The sequence below is a fragment of the Eschscholzia californica genome, unplaced genomic scaffold (assembly GCF_041429995.1).
Source record: "Eschscholzia californica isolate CP2 unplaced genomic scaffold, dmEscCali1.0.p SCAF_3, whole genome shotgun sequence".
Lineage (NCBI taxonomy): Eukaryota > Viridiplantae > Streptophyta > Magnoliopsida > Ranunculales > Papaveraceae > Eschscholzia > Eschscholzia californica.
The window spans coordinates 55,776,414-55,797,453 of NW_028238420.1; the positions used below are offsets into that span (position 1 = coordinate 55,776,414).

The 21,040-nt window shown below is 35.9% G+C and overlaps 3 protein-coding genes across 3 annotated transcripts; 2 read left to right on the top strand and 1 right to left on the bottom strand.

Annotated features, from left to right (window-relative positions):
• Positions 1-3,712: 3,712 nt before the first annotated feature.
• On the top strand, positions 3,713-6,414 carry LOC147552107 (uncharacterized). Its single transcript, XM_086666363.1, has 2 exons — positions 3,713-4,425; positions 5,851-6,414. Exons 1-2 carry the CDS (start codon positions 3,976-3,978, stop codon positions 6,208-6,210), a joined length of 810 nt encoding a protein of 269 aa, XP_086522489.1. The 5' UTR covers positions 3,713-3,975; the 3' UTR covers positions 6,211-6,414.
• A 238-nt stretch (positions 6,415-6,652) lies between these two features.
• On the bottom strand, positions 6,653-10,865 carry LOC147552108 (vesicle-associated protein 4-1-like). The gene is made up of 7 exons (XM_086671414.1): positions 10,379-10,865; positions 9,823-9,893; positions 9,304-9,385; positions 8,379-8,497; positions 7,378-7,455; positions 7,156-7,275; positions 6,653-7,024 (listed from the first exon to the last, which is right to left on the bottom strand). The coding sequence occupies exons 1-7, from the start codon at positions 10,617-10,619 to the stop codon at positions 6,965-6,967; spliced, it is 771 nt and encodes a 256-aa protein (XP_086527540.1). The 5' UTR covers positions 10,620-10,865; the 3' UTR covers positions 6,653-6,964.
• A 5,142-nt stretch (positions 10,866-16,007) lies between these two features.
• On the top strand, positions 16,008-19,497 carry PSB29 (photosystem II reaction center PSB29 protein). The gene is made up of 5 exons (XM_086667273.1): positions 16,008-16,503; positions 16,903-17,170; positions 17,538-17,754; positions 18,564-18,679; positions 19,157-19,497. Exons 1-5 carry the CDS (start codon positions 16,302-16,304, stop codon positions 19,251-19,253), a joined length of 900 nt encoding a protein of 299 aa, XP_086523399.1. The 5' UTR covers positions 16,008-16,301; the 3' UTR covers positions 19,254-19,497.
• Positions 19,498-21,040: the final 1,543 nt, after the last annotated feature.

Below are 21,040 nucleotides of genomic sequence, written 5' to 3' on the forward strand. Positions count from 1 at the left end.
TTAGGTGGATGGTGGAGTATCTTGTTGTGGGTATAAAACATCAAGGCTGAAGAGGTAATGAGTAAACCTATAGGAAACCGACTAGGATTCACCTTGTTTCCTTTTACATGATAGTCACAAGTTGACTCATATAAAAATAACTAAACTGTCAACAGTTGGTAGCCCAAGTGGTTCCAAGGTGTTGACATAAACTCCAGAAATCCCTGGAGGTCTCAGGTTCAAATCCCAGAGAAGTGGAATCTTTGGTTATTTGATTTGAGATTATTAGAGTGTAAAATAATGTAGTTGGGCTTTAGGCCATTGTCTTGTTGGGCTATAGGCCCGGTCTTGTTTCAGTTTGAGTGGGCAGTTATTGAGCGTATCACATCTTTGATGTATCAATGCCAAATGTAACGACATACGTAGATCGTAGTCGACTTCCAAAAAAAAAATAAATAAATAAAAATAACTAAACTAAGAAAGGAATGCCTTTAAATATTTTCATTAATAGGTAAAGCCCAACAATATATTAATACTTCAACCCTGAAATTAGTTTTTGGTCCGAAAGAAAGAAAATGAATCAGTCTGAAATGTCCAGTTTAGAGCTGAAATTTTAGGTTCGAGTTAGATTCGGATGTGGTAATGTCACGTACCAAAGGATAAAAAATACTTTTCCTATTTTTTCCCTATAGCTACTGTTCTTTACTGTACTAGCAGCAATGAAATTGGCATGGTGATCTCGAATAATAAAGATTATTCCTATTTTTGCATATTGTTTGTGAATCAGACGTCTATATTTATTTCGATATAAGGATAATCAGGCGTCGTCCATTTAAATTTTTATCAATGTCGCTGGCTTTGTGAGGGTTACTTATTAATAGTGGAAATGCTTGCATTTGTTCTATAACTTGATCTACGGACGTTATCGTACTGGAAATATGATGCAGGCGCATAAACGTGTGGGCCCACGTCCACGCGTGCCCACACCCTATTAAGTCATAATAGTAGTTTATTTAGTAGAAGATAAGTTACTTTAATTTGATATTCCTTTATTTTAAAGTTTCTATGTTTGAGTAGTTTATTATTTTAGGAATCCTAGTTTGAGTCTATCTAGGAAGGTTTATTATCTTATAAAAGGGGATCTAGTCTATGCTATTACACACCTTGAAGAGAAAAACCATTGAAGTTATTAAGAATTTAAGTTTATTTTATCGTTTCTTATAGTTTTCTTTAATTATTCATAGTTTATTTTATTGTTCTTTAATTATTCCGCTGCGTCTACATCAAGTGGTATTCAGAGCCATTTTTTTTAACCAATCACAATGGTTAATCCTACCGTTCCTACTCCAACAATCAAAGAGAAGACACCAACTTTTGCCTCCGAATGGGACAACATCAACAAGAAGTTATCCTCGGTTACAAAATTGGAAGAAGCTTTCGAAAATTACAAGAAGGAAACTATGGAAAAATTCGAAAATCACAAGAAGGAAACTATGGAAAAATTCGATCAAGTCAATGATTCGATCATGAAGCTATCTAAACAACTCGAAGGCATATGTAAGTCTCCCTCTTTTACCACTACTCCTTCATCTACTACTTCCTGTCAAACACCATCACCAACACAACAAACCTCTCCTTTTTATTCCATATCCCCAACACTTCTACCACAAAATTTTGAATCTTCTCATCAAGTTGAAACTCAATTATCAACACACCCAAAAAACCCAGAATTTAGTGAAGGAAAAGAAGAACAAAAAGAAATTATCAAAACCCATCAAAACCAAGAAGAAGAACAACAAGAGAAACACCCATTAGTCACTACACACACTAAGTTTGATGATGTGAATGATCAGTCTTTAGTATTCGGTGGAGGGATTCATGATGGATTTTCGGATTCATGTGACTGGGATATGTCAAATATTGTTAAATTTGATGATTTGATAGTTCCATCTGGTTCAAATAAGGCTTTGCCACCTTATGATGGTTCTTCTTCATCTTCTTCCTACCGTATTCGCATGGAAGTGCCTACTTATGATGGTTCGAATCATAAAAAATTTCTGAATCAATTATGTCCCACATCGCCGTTTTCTCTATCAAATCTCTTCCTACAAAATTTTCTTCAAACAATTAAGAAAAAGAGGATCAATTTCCCAATTCTTACAATGAACCTATACTTAATGGTCAAAGATCACATACCAATTGAACAACTTCCATCTAGGTTTCACATATCAATTGAAGAAAAAAAAACAGTGGGCTCCAGGTATTGATCACGTTAGAGTACATAAACTACATGAAGATGAACGTGGAAAAGTCAATTTTGCGTGGCATATCTACACTACATGGTTCCATATCGATATCTTAGTTAGCGATGGTTATGCTTATACTTTGGCTATTGATGAAGTATTTTGGAAATTTGTTACAATTACTATTACTTCACACTTGCTCATAGTACTTCACACTTTCTTGAAGATTAAGTGGTTGAGCCTACCGTGGGAAGATGGCGAGATGAACATTATTTATTCACTAAGGTTAATTTTGCGAGAATCATTGGCATATGAGTTTGGGTACGAGGTTGACGATTACTTGCACATTATTATCCTTCCATTCCAGTGCAAACTTCGTTCGAAGTGGAAATTACGGATCGCCATGACAAAGTTCATCGTCTGCGGGTGCATCAACTTGTTTTCTTCATCGAAATCGGTTCGGGACGAACCTTCTGGGGAACAGGGTGCTGATGCAGGCGCATAAACGTGTGGGCCCACGTCCACGCGTGCCCACACCCTATTAAGTCATAATAGTAGCTTATTTAGTAGAAGAGAAGTTACTTTAATTTGATATTCCTTTATTTTATAGTTTTTATGTTTGAGTAGTTTATTATTTTAGGAATCCTAGTTTGAGTCTATCTAGGAAGGTTTATTATCTTATAAAAGGGGATCTAGTCTATGCTATTACACACCTTGAAGAGAAAAACCATTGAAGTTATTAAGAATTTAAGTTTATTTTATCGTTTCTTATAGTTTTCTTTAATTATTCATAGTTTATTTTATTGTTCTTTAATTATTCCGCTGCGTCTACATCAAAATATCTGTCACATCTTGATTCCCAAATGAACCATAAAATGGTAGCAAATAGAAATATCACATTACAATTGTTATTATTGTAAATAAGGTCTTTCACGATGTAATGGATTATGCGGATAAGGATGTTATATTAGTGGAATGATGGAGTAATCTATTTTTCTTATTGTTTTATGCGACTGAACAGACCATGGGAGTTTTGGCCGAACTTCAGTCTCTTAACTCAGGCGCTACTAGAACCGCCCCCTTATAGCACAAAATCGGAGTGCGTTTAGGTCACCCCCTAGTTAATTCTAGGGTTATTTCTCTAATAACCCCCAACTTTGTGATCGGTTCCCGGCCTAGCCCCCTATTTTATCAAAGATATCCAGATGGTCTTCTTTTTCAGATTCCGTTATAACACCGTTAACTAGTCATCAACTCTATCTCATCCAACTCATAGCCTCTCTCTCTGTCACCTCATCTTCTGGCCATCTGATCATCTTCACCGGCGAAGGTCGTCAAAATAAATACAGTAACAAAAAAAAAAAAAAAAAAAGTTAATTTTAGCTAGATCTACTGAGTTGTCACGTCGGTGTAATTACAGGTGATGCACGACAGCTTACCCATCAAAGATTCCATCAACCATTTCTTACTTCAAAACAAAGCCAACTCACAAATCTGAACATGTCAAAAAAGAGATCACAAATCCCCCATCTAATGCGGGTCACAAAGAGTTACTTATTAGCATCTCCTTCGCCACCTTTCTCTCTCCTCCACCACCCTCAAGAGAGATCAACCAATCCCCTCTCTTTCTCTCTCTAAAATTCTAAAACCAATACAACAACATCTCATCTCCATCTCTCTCTCTCCCTCTCTAGAGAACAATTAGTGATCATTTGACACAGTCACCACATCTGATTTCCGACCACAAGACGGGATGGCTCCCCGTCTATTCTCATGTTTCGGCCGTTCAAAATCAAAAGACCCATCGCCTGAAAATGCAACAAGCGACCAGTTGACGGAGGAGCAGAGAAGAGGCGGGGCTGTGGTGGTGGAATTGTTCTCTTCTCAGGGTTGCGCCACCTCCCCTGAGGCGGAGCTATTCTTGTCAAGATTAGGGAGAGGGGATTTCCATGAAGATCTTGATGTTCCGATTATATTGTTAGCTTTTCATGTTGATTATTGGGATTATATGGGTTGGAAAGACCCATTCGGGTCGAGCCAGTGGACCGTTAGACAAAAAGCTTATATTGAATCTTTGAAATTGGACACCATGTTTACACCTCAGGTTGTTATCCAAGGCACCACCCAGTGTGTTGGTACTGATCAAGATGCTGTTTTCTCTCACATTAGATCTGCAACTAGATATCCTGCACCCACATTACAGGTATTTCTCATTTTATTTCTAGAAAAAAATTTATACACATACCATTAATTTATGGTTACATTATTAAATAATTATGTTTTAGAGATCAAGAAGTTTTTTTTGTTGAACTATAGAGACGAAGAAGTTTTTTTTTTTTTTGATGAAGAGATAGAGATCAAGAAGTTAGTAACAAAAATTTGATCCCTAGAATTTAGCTTGGATTCATGTTGAAAAAGAAAATTACTAGTTCATTGTCAAGCATCAATGCAAAACTCAAAAAATCTACTCCATATTTTTTGTATGTGTCAAGTTTCAATAGATATTCTCACTCGGCCAAAAGAGAGATCCTCAATTTCTTTTTTTGTGTAAAGTAAAACTCCCAACTTATCTTATTTACTTATTTGGCATAGTTATTTTTGTAAATAAATAATTAGTTATGTTAAGACTCGAATTATATTGGTTAAAAATAAAATATGGATGAGTTTGACAATTACAGATAGAGTATTTCAAGAGGACATTGTCTTCTTAAAATATCTCTATTTCACCCTCGATACGTCATCTTAGAGATCCAAATAGAGTGTTGCATTAGAGACAGTTTAAAAAAAAACTCTAAAAATCATATGTGACAGTTAGAATTTTTAAGATTGAGAGTTGCATTGGAGATGCTTTTAACCAAAAAGAAAATTACCACAAGTGGTGTGGATAATTCTAGCCAAGTAACTTGATGTAGTTTTGGAAGTTATAAAAAATTATAAATTGCTATTAGCTTTTCTTGTTTGAGATTGGAGAATTTGGTTTTTTTTATTGTGAGGTTGTTAATGAGTAGTTAGCACGTTAGAGTCTAAGTGGTGTGAGTGTCAGGAGTCTGAGTTTACAAGGAATACTATTCTTATTGAATTTGGTTGCCAATTTTTTCCTTTTTAATATTTCGTTAGGTGTGCCTTTTTTTTTTTGTTGAAAGGGTTAGGTGTACCTTCTCGTCCAACCTAAAATCAACTACCATAAAGAATTTGGAAGGAAAGCCTATTATGGTCCTTCAGCCTGATTTAGGCCCATAAGGAGAAGGTATCTTAGACCTAGCCCACCAAGATGCTCAAACTTGGGAGGTTCTTTATGTATCAAGCTCAAATTTAAGAAGAATAAGATACGCAAATATTACAAAGCCGTAACAAAACCATGTTGACTAGATTGTTTGTTGTTCTAACGAGTGAGTGCCCGATGTTTCAACCAAGGAGCGAAAGTAGGAACACTTCCCGCATAAACCTTCAACCATGTGAATGACTCGTCTGTTTTGTCTCTCGTGGTGGATCATTCTCTCTTAGGACGACTGCACTTCAATACCCCCAAGGGTTGGCTTAGTGAGGATTAGGAATGAACATTTTTAACAACCATATTTGAACTTTTATATGGCAATTTGTTATAACCTTATTCTTCTCTTTGTAACAGGCAGCATTCGAGAGGCCTTCACCAGACACCTTACAAGTCTCCCTAACAGGGGCCCTTAGGACAAAGATCGACAGTCGTGGCGCGGACGTAATGGTGGCTCTATACGAGAACGGACTAGTGACAGACTGCCCGAAAGGAGAAAACAAAGGACGTGTTCTTGCTAACGACTTCGTTGTCCGCAAATTCGAGAAGTTGTGCACAGTGAAGGATATCTCAGCAAAGAAAACCATAAGTGGCACTGTTAACTTCTCACTGTGGGAAGGTTTTAATAGCAGCAAATGTGGTGTTGCTATCTTTGTGCAAAACAGCTCCTTACAGACCCTTGGGGCTCAAAATTTCCAACTCCCTGAAAACCTTTAACCAAATGATTCGTCGACAATTTTTTTTATCGATATTGGATTCTGCTTGTGTGATTGAATTCGGGTTTGGTATTCCTATGTCTCTCTTTCCTCTTCATATCTTTCTTTTTCTTTGAGTTGTTTTTTACATATCATTGTGTTTCAAAAGTGTAGTTTAAACTTGGGATTGAAGATATTTCTATGCTAAAACTTCTTGTAAAGAAAATTCCTACTTTTATTGACGCCTATAATTAAATTTGTATAATTTGTGAACATAGCGAGATGTGGGATTTTTTTTTTCAGAACCAATTGCTTTTCCTCCGCAGACTTGATAACTCACTTTCACTAAAAGATGAAATTTTTAAAATTTTGTCAAAATCTTCACTTGCACCAAAATTAGGTTTTTTGTGGAATCATAAGCAAAACAGATAATAAAAATGAGGTAAAGATATAGATGGGTGATATAAAAGAATTTTATTTTTTTATCACCACAATATCTACAAGTAGAAGAAGAGGGCCTCTAACCCATTGGATTCAGAGTTACCTTAATATTCTACATCACAAGGTTCACCAGCTCACTTTTAGGACATTAAAAACACTAATTCTTCCCATCTACTTGCACCTTTATACATACTCCTTTCACCTCTTTGTCATTTCAGTTGCATACCTGCCAATAGTTAGGGTCGAAAATGGCATATTTGTCACCCATCAGCCAAATTGAGAAAATCTCCATCCACGTGAAGAGACCATCTTCAAAAACGATGGTAAACTGAACTTTATACCGAATCAATCCCTTCAATTTGTTGCTTTGCAAGGTATCTTTCTCTTCGTTCTTTCTAGAAAATGAAAGAGAAAAGTAATGAGATACTAAACACACACACACACACACACTACACACATATATATATATAAGACTGGAATATGTTTGCGAAAAACGAGCAAAAGGTCCATGTCAAGTGAGTTTTACCCATTCGTCTATGACTAATCCTTCACCAATTATCGGCGGGCCAGTTTCTTTTGGAGGTTTCTGCCGTGCCTGAAGTGCAGCTTCAGCTTCGGCTAATTGACGTTTAAGTTTTTCCATTGCCTTACAAGAACATATATACTTTTTAGACCAAGAGAATACTACTGAAATTCATGTAAGAAAGAGTAAATATCATGTTACTAATTGTACTAATATACTACTTACTGGGGTAGGGCGATCCACCTCTAAGAACACAACTCGCAAAATCTGCTCCACTGCTACTTGATCCTTTTGCTCATCAAACTACAACGGAAGAATTGTTCAAACCAATTCATGAAACTCTCAGGTTGATCAAGATAGAGATCAAAGAAAAGAGAAATGAAATAGCAAAATAAATTAAATTCAAATCATAAGCTTCATACTGACACATAATGTGTCTAACGCTTCAAATCCTACATCTTAAGTTCTTAACAACCCACGAACTAACAGTATCGTCCCCATTTTTGCATCCTAGGCTAACAGATACGAATACTTCACGACCCACCCAGAAGTTCTCAAGATTTACCAAGTCTGAGCTCACACCTATAGCCTAATCTCTGGACGTTCGAATAAACTATTAATTGAATTACTATATGTTTTTCGTAACTCTATTAAGAAAGTATTAAGAGTTTATGCACATTAAGACAACCTATTGGGGTTTGAGTTGATCAAATTTCGAGTCCATGTCAAGGTATTCAGAACCTCTTTTACACTAACAAGAGTACACCGCGAGTGGCTAAAGACACTCATATTGTGCCTACTGGAAAAAAAAACCTAGTTCTTCCCTAACATAAAGGGTTAAGTTACCATTAGAATAAAGAACCTTAAATAAAAAACTTCGATTCTTACAAAATTATGTCTGAAAAACCTTATCAAGAGGCAACAAGGAAACTTCATAATGACAAAATAAACAACCGCGATAGGATGTCTAAAACAAGGACGAAACCCGGCCGAAATCTGATGTTTGATTTCAGCCACTCCATCAAAAGAGACTTATGTTGGGTGAAATCCAACTGTCCGCATCAGATCTCGAACAGATTTCATCCACGTTTTTCGGGCATCCTAATTATTCGCAACATAAATACGTTATCAAGATCAATGTATTTCATCAGGTATATTCCATGTTCGTTTATATAAATACTCATGTAAAGAGCGAAGATTCAAAAGGGTGCATGGGACACACTCACCAGCTCAGGCACATATTCAACTCCTTCGGTAACCTTCAAGCTCATAATTTTAAACTTGACCTTGCTGTCATGCTCGATTGGTTTCTCGTTGTCTTCCGGATGCTCCACGAACTTGAATACTAGCAATTCAGATAAATTTCAATATCAACGGAGTAAGCCCCAAGGAAATGGTTACCTTATTAGAGATCCTAAATGGTCTCTCTCCTTCAATGGAAGAGGATATGAGAATGTGAATTCCGGCGATAGAAGAAGATTTCTCAGTCAAATCATGCTACAAGGCACTCTCTATAGAGGGTACCTCTCTGATGGAGATTCCAGTCAAATGGATTTAGAAAGTATTTTTGTGTGGACAGCTTGTCTGAAGAGGATCCCAACTATAGACAAGTTAAAGAAATGTGGAGGTAACTGGGTTAACTGATCGTATTTTGTAAAGGACAGGAAGAATAGGTGAATCATTTAACTTCTGCACTGTGAGGTTACTTGGGCTTCATGGAGCCCTTTAGTGAACGCAACAAACACCAAGTGGACTGCTCCAAGCTCGGTTAGTAATTTAATTGGGTGCAGGGGCTACCATATTGTCAAAGAATCAGAAGAAACTTTGGTACTTATTACCTCATGCAATATTGTGGAGCATCTGGAAAGCTAGAAAACAAACACAGCCTTCAAAGGGAAAGGGTAAACTTCGACAATATCAAGCTCTCTCCCTCTTATCACTTTTGTTCTTTTGGGCCAAAAAGAAAAATTAGCACTTAGATTTCGGATCTTTCATTTAGGGATGACTTTGAATTTGGAGGCTATCTTTAAAACCTTGTAAAATTATACTAATGTAGCCTCAATAATCTTGTAAGTAACTTTTATCTTGATATATATACAAAATAATGTTCTTTCAAAAAGAAAAGATATAACAAAGAAACAGAGTATATACCGGTTGCAATGATACTTTCAGCAGGAGCAAGAATTCCACCAGGAGGGCGCATAAAACAGCTTTTCGGCGCAGTAGTTTGAAACTAACACAACATTAACAGGTAACGAAATCAGATAGTAATATCAAGAACAACACATATAATTCTTCAAAAATACAAGATCGGTATCCTTTCATATCATAGCTCGTCAAACATGAGGAATGACTAATATAAAGCATGAATGAATTACTTAACTTGAACCATTCTGAATTGGGAGATGCTAGAGTGCCCAGCTCGGTGCCCCGTGGAATTCACCAAAAGACAAGGTTTTTTCAAAGTTTGACTACGGTTGGGACCGCTTTTGTTTCTAAATGAGGAAATTTGGGCATTTTACTGGGCATTCTAGCTGGGCACTCTATCATTTCCCTTCTGGTCTAACAGAGAGGCGAGAACACGAATATCTTACTTTAACTAAAACATTATAGATACCCCCACCACCATAAGTGCAAATAAGACTAAACGAACTTCTTCATAGTTCATACCTTGAAAGCTATATGAGACTTGCAAATGTTCTTCATTCTTATCGCGCTTCTAACTTGTTTACCAGGTTCATCTTCAAAACAAACAAGTACAAATGATAGACAAAATCAGGGGAACTTTAGATTTCAACATATGAGAGAAAAGATGTGTCCAAATGGAAAACAAACTAAAAAAAAGAACAGAAAAGATAAGCACAAGAACCAGGGCAGTTCAAAACCAAATAGCAAGTTATATATATATATATATATATATATAGGTGGGCTAAATTAGCCAAAATATTCCTTGATGGGGATATATAACAAAAACCCAAGCTAGAAATCAATAAAGTTATGTTCTTTAAACCAACAAACCAAAGAACAGAATAATCCAAAATTTTGGAACAAAAACAATTTCGAACAAGAAAAGGAAAACGACCCAGATGATAATTCAGTATATGAAACAATACTTAATTCAAAAACTTGATTATAACAGCAGAAATTGAAGTACCCATGAAATAAAAGGTCAAGAAAATATCAGAAATAGCAAAACAGAAAAACCAGGTAGAAGGATGAAACCTACAAGGGAAATAGAGTTTGGTAGATGGATCAAGACGGAGTCTACGCCGAGAGGGTAGAAGAGATCTTGCAACAGAAGCGACAGTATTTGAAGAATTAGGTATTGATCCCTCAACTTGCTGTTGGGAATTTTGATTAAGATTTTGTGAAGAAGAAGAAGAAGTTCCAGCTGACTGCCAAAAGGGCATGGGACAAAGACTCCAAACTTTGCCATCTGAACCAGATTTTTCATCAGCTAGTGTCATCTTTACTAGAAAATCTGACCCACTTCACTTGAAACAAGTAGTAGTAGTAGTCACTCCATAACCATCAAAATGAAATTAAAGAAAAAGAGGAGAGAAATGAAACAAGTTTCAGATTCTTTTTGGCTTTTGGGTATAAAGAGGTTTCAAGATTTTCTCTCTCTCTATCTCCCTAGATATGGCCTATGTCTCTTTCTTTCCCAAGCGTCTTCGATTGGTGAGGCAACTTTTAATTCTCAGTTGGGTGGTGGGGGTCGGGAGTGGGGAAGGTGGTGGGTATGACCTAGGTGGCTAGGTCCGATTTTAAGAGATTTATCCCAAAAAGAAAAGAATTATTGTTTGCCAGTGCCCTCACTCTATTTTTTATATTTTTTTAATATGGATACCGATACACCTCAGTCATTACAATTACATGACATTGATATGTTGATAATTACGATAACAGTCAAAATTAAACTACGAATAAAAATTTTAAAACTCAACAACATTAAAGAGGCCTAAAGTCCGACAAATTTATTATTTAATGCTAGCCTTGAATTTGTGACCAACTGACAAATTAGATTGTCGCAATACTAAATTTTTTTTGTTGTTGAAGGTGGCAATACTAAATTTGGCTCTCAAAATTTTTTGACCATCAAGTGAATGTGGTTCACATAATTACTTTTCTGGTAGTAATTTTAACGAATCAATTTACTATCACATCTACCAAAAAGAGAAATTGTACCGTTGTTTGTTGTAGACGTCTTTTTTTACACATAAATCATCCACCAATCTAAAGGTAAAGGGAACTTAGGAAGCCTTTAGAAGTTTCCTATTTTAAAATAAAAAGAGACATTATTAATTTAAAACCGAAAGAAAATTGGTTTTGGGAGCTAAACTTGTCATTTTATAAAGTAAAAAAGTCAACTAAGGTACTGTTTGTTTTTTTTTTTCTGTGTCTGAATTTGAATTGGCTGAATCTGAATTGCATGAACTGAATTGGCTGAATCTGAATACATATTAGAGTGTTTGTTTTTCAATCTGAAATGTTATATCTGAATTTTAATTTTGACACTTATACCCTTTTATATATAACTAAAAATGTCCCTTGAAAAAGACCTCCAAATTAGAAACCCTAACTCATTCTTTTATCTCCCTTCTTTCTATCTACCGCCTCAGATCAACACAAACCCTCTTTCCTCTTTCTCTCTCTACAGCCACTTCACCTCCCCATGAAGAACTAGTCGGTCTTGGTCCAGATTCAATGGAGATTTGTTGAATAAATTGAAGATCCTTCACGATCTACACATAGAAGCTAGCAGGAGGAATGATGAGAAGTTGGTTCAGGATGACGTGAATCTAGGATTATTTTCGCATAAAAAAATCTAGGGTTTCGTTGTATCAGAAGCACAATCGTTTTCGAAAATCACCTTGATTGAGAGAAGAATATGAATCTAGGTTTCATATTCTTGTTTACATTGACTAACATAATTGTTTACATATGAATCTAGGGTTTCGAAAATCACATTGATTTCGAAAATCACCCATCCTTCAAACAGGTTTGATTTTCAATGGAATTAGGGTTTAATTGTTTACATTGATTAACAAAATTTAAATGAATAAAGATGGAAGATGTCAACATTATCTCCTTGCTTCAAAATTTGCCTTTTAATCTGTTTTCCATTTGTTATTGTGTTTTATTTTATTTCTGTGTGGTGGTGGTCGGAGGTCGACACTGTGGTGGTGGTCGGCGGTGGGCGGTTGGTGACGTAGTGGTGATGGTCGGCAGACGGTGGTGGTTGTGGTCGATGAAGTGAAGATGGAGAATGAAAAGTATTTCATTGATTTCATGAGGGCATGTTTGTCATTTGACTTATTTTCAGATGGTAGATTCTATTTCAGACTTGTTTTAAAGTCTGAAATATGTGGGCTCTTTTTTAGTCAATTCAGATCTTGACCCAATTCAATCAAATTTTCAGATTTTTTTAAATTCAAAAACAAACATCTAAAATCTGAATTGGAACCCGATTCAGATTTCAGATCTGAAAAAACAAAAAAACAAACAGCACCTAAGTCACGAAAAAGATAAATAAGCTACACGTCTTTGGAGAAATAAGAAAACTTCCTGGGTTATAAAATTTTCAAGAAATACTTTTGACTTTTTTGTTTTCCCCAGCCCACATTATCATCCTTTCTCCATGCGACTAATAGTCGCGTTTTTTTAAGTCTTTCCCTCTTCTTCCCTTATCACTACCTACCGATCACAATCACCTTCGACCATCAATATCACTTATCCCCTCTTCATCTGTTTTTCTCCTCTGCCCTTTCTCCTCCTCGTCCGACCAGATAGACAGAGGGAGTAAGAAAGAAAATAGAGGATGGGAGAAAAGAAAGATAAATGGAAGTGGTGGTGATGGGAGGAAATGATGAAGAAGAAAGGGAGAGGGGAGGGAAATGAGAGCAAGGGCGGCCGAATATGAGAGAAATGGTGGTGGTGGTCGGAAATGGGAGGAGATAATAAGGAGAAGTTTTGTTTTCCCAGAATTTGATAAAACTCGTAATTTTTTCTTTAAAATTTTGTACTATGAAAAAATTTTCTTCTTGCTCCGATAAATCTTGTCATCAGAACTCTTTTTTAGGACAAAAAATCAGACATAATTTCTCCCAAAAGGAAATTGGGTTGAACACCCAATTTTAATCTTTTAACTTAAAACGACAAATTATATTTTGCTTGGTTAAAAACCTCAACATTTGTATTTTGTTTGGTTAAAAGCTCAAATTTTGTATTTACTTGGTTAAAAATCTAATAATTTTTTTCATCCCGCAAGTTGTTGCTATCTTCGTGCAAGTTGTTGTACCTCTCTTGCCAGCAGTTGCAAATTATGAAAATACTTAGAGAACTGGAAACTAGAAAAATGTATGTGTATCATTTAAAACAACGAATTTACAAGATGTTTTGACAAAATTATCCTTTTATCTCCCGATAAGGCGATAACTTTTCCCACCCAATTTATTTTTTACTTGTTGGGGTTATCCATGATGCATGTTTACTTACAACCATAACTATAGAGTATAAATTTGTTATACCACTACATATTTTTGGTAGTGAAGTTAATACATATTTGTGAACACTTGGTTGCTCAAGTGGTTGACAGTGTTGATATAAACTCAAAAATTCTAGATGTTCTAAGTTCGATTTTCAGAGGAGTTAGAATCCATGATTATTGAATTTGAATTATTAAAAATAAGAAATAGTTTATCCGGTTTTACGTTCTATGTTGTTGGACATTAGGTCCACACTTACATTATGCGTATCACACTTGAGATGTATCAATGTCTTACGATGACCGATGTAGATTGGTAGTAGATTTCTTACAAAAAAAAAAAAAAAAAAATTAATATATATTTGAAGCTAAAGGAGGGGGAGAGTCTCGGTCATGCCTGGGGTCCATATATACATTATGCTGTTTGCTTCATGGGAGCAGTTCCGAACACCTTTTTGAGGTTTCTTTCATTGGGGGTTGTTCCAAGTCTCCATACATTTGATCTCTAAACAAATAATTTGAAGTTGGGGAATATGAAGACCTTTGCCTGAGAGGACACAAATTTTGACTAATAGTTCATGTTTTAGTTCAACAAAAAAAAAAAAATAGTTCATGTTTAGTTTAAGGGTCAATTTCATTTTATCTTATTTTGATTTTTTTTTTTTTTTTTTTGGAAAAATCTTATTTTGTTGTGAAGGTTTATTTTTTGTTTGTTGAGAAAGGACAGACACACTACTACATTACAAGAAGGGTAGCTCTTCCCAGATCTTCTTTTGCCGGTGATTTCTTCCCCATTTCGCTAAGATCGTGAAGGTTAATTGATCACATTCTAAAACAATTTTGGGATGGGTCACCTCTATTATTTGTATTAGGTTTGAAATGCCATATGTGTGGAAATTAAGGAATATCACTATAGACTAGCTTGAATTAAGGACGTAATGTGGGGATGTCTCATTAATACGAAATCAAATGGGTTATTTAGAGATTGATCTCCAACTATTTAGCGATACTAGGACAATACTTACAAATGGCAATATGTATGGGGTTGACTCTCATTGTCGATGTTTTTCATCAAATATCAGTGATGTGGTTCTTGTGCCAACCACATGTGTGAGTTATGACAAAAATACATTTCACAAAATATCAAGACTTATCTAGACATGGACCGACAATTATTTAACAATATTCGGATTACACCCCCAATGAAAATATGTCTGGTTGACTCCCATTCTCGATTTTTCTCTCAAATATCAGTTAAGTGGGTTGCGTGCCAACCACGTGCATAAGCTTTCGACACTTTTACGTGTATGATTTTTGTTTTTCAATTGATTCTAAGTATTATAAAATTTCATGATTGAACAATTTATATGAGCTTTCTTTATCAAATTTGTTATTGAACAAGTTAGAGAGAGAATATAGAGAGAAACTAAAAGTTATAACAATTATTTTGGATAAGTTCAATTCTTTAAGGATTCATTAAATTAATCAATTACAAATGGAAGAGAAAAATAATAAAACCCTAAAACAATCGAAACAAACAATTTAAATGTATGATTACCGAAACGATTGAATCAAAGTAAGAAGACTTAAATATTAAAGAACTTTGACAAAGATAAAGATGAATCAAAACCTTCAGTCTCTTCCTACCTCTACCCTCCAATCTTCTCTCCCTTTCTCCAAGTTGTGGGTTAAAGCTTTCCATAGCTTGGTTTTAATGAGAGCCTTAAACACTTTTGGATTTTTCTAAAATTAAGCAAAATAGCGAAACTACCCGAACATTGTTTAAAAAATTACAGAAACCACCAAAGGCAACTGTCCCTCCTTGCCCTTCAATCTACACTGAATGGGCAAACTTTGCCTTGACAAGACGCCCTCTTATCTTGATGGTTCGTGTTGAGGAAGTCGTACATGATGATCCAGAAATAATAGGGATCAATAAAGGAGAAAATGGTGACCATAGTTCCTCAATCCCAAATCGAGCATCTTGGACTATTGGATTTGATGCCTTGATTGGCGGTGATGAGGAAATTTGCCCTCTTTGTAAAAAACAGAACCACCACTAAAAAAAACGTACTCTGGGTAGGATGATATCTAGAAGCTTAGATCCCGTGTTATCTGATGACACTGATGGTAACGATTGAATTGACAATATAAAGAGGAATAGATTAATGGACAATAGAGGGAATTGGTGATTACCATCAACTCTTATCGGTATAGAGAAGAAATAGTGAACTAAAATTATTTCTCTTAAATGATTAGAAAATAAACTGATCAACCTTTTTGATAAAATATACGCACCCAAAAAATTCTAATTTGCCCATAGACCTAGCCATAAAAAGTCTGAGTGTTTTACCATGACCCCGCACTCGAGTCAACCAACAAAATTGAGGATTTGGGATTCTCTGCCATGAACCAAAAATTAGTACTGGTTACACGTGGAAGAATTTAAGTGGTAAAATTTTAAGATCCACGAAAACATTTTGAAAATCGGATAAGCCTCCTCCAGCATCCAATCCACTCTCTCTCTCTTCCCCCTCTCTTTTCCTTCCCGTTCTTCCTTCTGGCGAATATGCAAAAATTTTGTCTTCAATTGTGACAAAAATCCCCAATTCTAACAAACCCTAAATCCCATTTTCCCTTAAATTCTCTCAAACCATCTTCAATGGCGTCGATTTCTTCTTTATCTTTCACTTCATTTGGACAAGCTTCCGGGACCAAGATTTCATTTTCGTCAACTCAAGCTTTGGGTTTCAATTTCGAATGTCTTCGAGCTCGACCCAAGTTTTCTTCTGATCACTCTATCAGTCTTAAGACCTCAAATTCTAGTTATCGGATGACTGTTCAATGCATGTCTTCAGGAACAGGTAAACATTTACAACATTTTTAGTTCAATTTTGATTCTCTGATACTTTAGGGCACAATTAGATTACATTTTGATGCTTTATCATACCAGAGAACTAGGTGATTAGATCTTTCTAGTATTTACAATTATGCCACTGATCTTGAGTTTAGTTTGAACAGCACAAGATAGTAGAGGTTCTAATTTCTTCTTAATTGTTTTGTTAGAGTCAATAGATAGGAATGAAAGTTGTCAAGAAGTGTTATTTTGTGAATAATTTGGCTTCTTAGTTGTGTTTTAAATTTTTGTTATGAATTTTGTGCTTAATTCTTTATTTTTTAGCTTGATTCGTATTTTCTAGATGAGAATGAAAGTTGGAAGGAATTTACAATTTATTCATGTGTTTTTTTTTATTTTGGTTTAGATTTGCCAACAGTAGCTGAGACCAAATTGAATTTCCTCAAGGCGTATAAGCGACCAATTCCTAGTATATACAACACTGTGTTGCAGGAGTTGATTGTCCAACAACATTTGATGAGATACAAGAAAACTTATCGTTATGACCCCGTTTTTGCTCTTGGTTTTGTCACGGTTTATGATCAACTCATGGAAGGTTACCAAAGTGACGAAGATCGTGATGCGATTTTTCGAGCTTATATTGAGGCATTGAAAGAAGATCCTGAACTATACAGGTTATTTAAGTACTTACTTGGCTAATTCCGTCTCATATTGCATCAGTACTAGTTCAGATTGCTAGTTCAAGAGTCTAGATAAAACAAGAAACATCTTCACTTTGACACAAATCATACGATTTGCCAGTAAGAAAACGAGGGTTTAGTACTAGCATGATTACATTGTATACCATCACCATGATGTTTACTTTGTAGCTTCTGCTTTACTGAATTTTCGAGCGAAAATGTAAATCAATAAAATGACCACAAATATCTTTCAAGAAATCAATTATGCCATTCTAGGAGGACCTCTTTTTTCACGTTGCAATATCATGTAATCTTTAAGACTATGTATCTTGAACTGGGTTTTTTTTGCATTTTTCAATAGAAAGGATGCCCAAAAGATGGAAGAATGGGCACGTGCTCAAGATGCGAGTTCGTTAATTGAGTTCTCATCTAAAGAAGGAGAAGTTGAGGGAGTTTTGAAAGACATTTCAGAACGAGCTGGGAGTAAGGGCAGTTTTAGCTATAGTCGTTTCTTTGCCGTGGGGCTTTTCCGTCTTCTCGAGTTAACTAATGCAACTGAGCCTACTGTCTTAGAGAAGGTTAGAATTTTTTACCTATCCTTGTCTTATAATGTAAAGAAACATAGTCACTGTAGTGTACTAGTGTGTTCAGACGAAGTTCAATTACTTAGATTCTTCTTTGATTGCACAAAATTGTTTCCTTTCTTTATTTATACCTATTCAGGTGAATGTCTTGAGAGATTCCCTTGTCAAAAAGTTTCTCATTTTGAATTATATACTGAAAATTTGACCATCACTTAATAATGTAAGACCCGCCTCAATAGAACCACATTATGTCCGATTTAGGCAAACTACTATGTCCAGTCAGTCTAGTTTCACATTGTACAATGTTTTATTCTTGGCATGGTCCTGCTCCAAGGCCTAAACGAGGCATATGTACTTAAGCTCCAAAGTTAAGCTTTTAGTGTACATTGCCGGAATTCCAAATACTTTCCCTTTTTATAAGCTTCCAAAGCAATCTGGATAGGAGAAGATATTCCTGCACAGACATTCAAGTCTCAAATTGAAACAGTTCTTTAGCTCATGTTCGACGAGAATGTGCATGTTATTCTTGTCTAAACTCGCAGTAAATTAGGAGGCTCGTTTTACAACATTTCGATTTCTTTGTATTAATTGTGTCTCCTTGGGATCGTTTCCCAATCCCTTTCTGTAATCTATTTTATCAATATATACTTCTCTTTCTTGTTCAAAAAAGAAAAATCTTATGTCTAATCATTCTTGTCCTAAACTCTAGACTTTCGAGTTCTTTATGGTCAATAAGTAATGAATGGTTTAAGTTTCAGTCTGTTTTAAAAAATATAATCCATTCTCTATTTATCACTTGATAGCTTTGTGCATCCCTAAACATAGACAAGAGAAGTGTTGATAGAGACCTTGATGTATACCGTAACTTGCTCTCCAAGTTGGTTCAAGCAAAGGAACTCCTTAAAGAATTTAATGAGAGGTACTATCATTTCCTTCCAATATAGCAGGTGTTTTTTTCCTCTCAAATTGAGATTTGAAGTCTTACTCGACTCTGTTCAGAATGTTTGTTTTTATCGGACTTGTGTACCTGACTCGTGTGAATGGCTGAGAAGGACTGATTTTGAGTCCTTTGAAGTCAGACTTAAAATAAGTCTGTGATAAGAGCCCATTGAGTCAGCTTTCAGAATGTTAGATTTTACCTACTCTTGCAGCTGACTCATTTGAATGGCCTACTCATTTGTCTGAAATGATTACTGTGCACCTGAGTGAAACAAGTCAGACTCAGGTGAATGAGATTTCTATAAAAGAAACACCACCTTTGTTTTATTAAATCATATGCTTGCTGATCACAAGCAGATCCTGTACCTAATTGCTTTCCTTGGGGATATCCCTGAGATGAGAACGATCTCATTTATGTCGTTATTAAACACTCCTTTTGATGTCTTATTGATTTCAGAGAAAAGAAGAAAAGAGAAGAAAGGGCAGAACCTCAGAAAGCTAATGAGGCTATTACAAAGTGCATTGGAATCGAATTCCAATATGCTGGCCTCTAATTTTACCATCTTCCAGCCGCGTACTGTCCAACTACATGCAACATTGACTTGGTGCATGTCATGGCAAAGCGGGCAAAAAGACATTGACAGGGATTCCAGCATATTCTTTCTTCCGTTTTCTCCTTTTGTAGTTTCTGCTTATTTGGTTAAAATGTATTTACTGATTTTTCATAGCTGCTGCATATTGACCAACAGTGCTGAAAATGAGCCAAATTTCAATATTAATACCATCTTTTTCCTCTCAGGGCTTGCTTAGACTTGGAGAAACTTGAACTGTCTCAAGTATATACTTCGCAATTATGCTGTCTAATGACTGTGTCCTTCTGATTGAGCACCTTTAAGAGCAGTAACGAATTTTGGTGTTTGGCCACTCATGCAAGTACTTTCTCCTTTCTCTCTTGTTAGTCTGGTGCATGGTTTTTACATGACACTGACTTTGGCTAATCTCACCCCAAAAGCTAGCTCAAGAGGTGAGATTTTTCCTCGCACTTATAAAGTGACTACCACTCTCTTCGCAACGGATGTGTGGGACTAACACCAAGATCTTTCTCTTTGCACATTGGACCTGGATGATTATTTTTCCTAGGGGTGTTCGTTGGTTCGGTATCCGGTATTTTGGTGACATCCGTTACCAAACCACTCATGGTTTGGTTAGTGATTTTTTAAACCGTTACCAAACCGATCAGAGTTTGGTTCGGTTACTAACCAAACCATCATAAGCGGTTTGGATACTAATGGATACCAAACCATCCATAAAACGCAATTTGTTCTCCATGAAAATCGGCGAATCGAGTTACTTTCTTCATACATTGACGTATAAAATCAAGACAACACTCCTGAAAAACCTGAAGAAACAATCAAACTAACATAATGCATCGAAAAAACATTTGAAACATGAAAGATATGTGCAGGTCCATGGCCGAAATATTATATAGTAGCTAGTAACATTGATGATACATGAATTGTTTTAATCTAGTACTAGCTAGTAACATTATATTGTAGTAGTGTTGTTGTTTTGTATGGGTAGTAGTTATTCTTATTTATAGCAACTTGATGAAAGATATGTATTTGTATGAAATTATAGAGATATGATAGATGTATTTTAGAAAAAATTATATAAATATATAATTATATATATATTAATTGAACTTGACTGGTTCCGTTTGGTTTTAATGGTTCCTAAAAAATGCATCCACTTACCGAACCAAACCTGTTGGTTTTTGAAAATATACAACCGTACCAAACCACTCGTCGTTTGGTTTGGTTTGAAAACCGACTGGACCGGTTTGGATTGGTTTGGTTTGATTGGTTCGGTCTATTTTTGCACACCCCTAATTTTTCCTCCAATGGATTGAAAGACTTCGATAAACCTTGACTTTGATACCTTTTGCGGGTCTTGTCCTTGGCCCTCAATTGCCACTAACTGATCTTGGATCTGTCTCACCCCAAAAGCTACTTCAAGAAGTAAGGTTTTCCTTCACACGTATAAAGTAACTACCACCTCCTCCAGAAAGCAAAAATAAATAAAAGCCCGTGGGCCAACTCGGCCTGTGTGTAGGCGGGTCGGGTGTACCCAACGTATGGGCTTCGTGGGTTGAGCAGTCGAGCTTGGACCGACCAGTCTGTCCAGCCTGACCCTTTTGACACCACTACCTCTAAATATGACCAACTCAAAGAAATTACCATCTTCTGGCAAGTTATGTTTTCTCTCCTTTTCTTATGTCACTCTCTTCCTCCCTTTCTCTTACTCTGGTAAAGAAGAGTGGGGAGAAAGAGAGAGAAGGCAA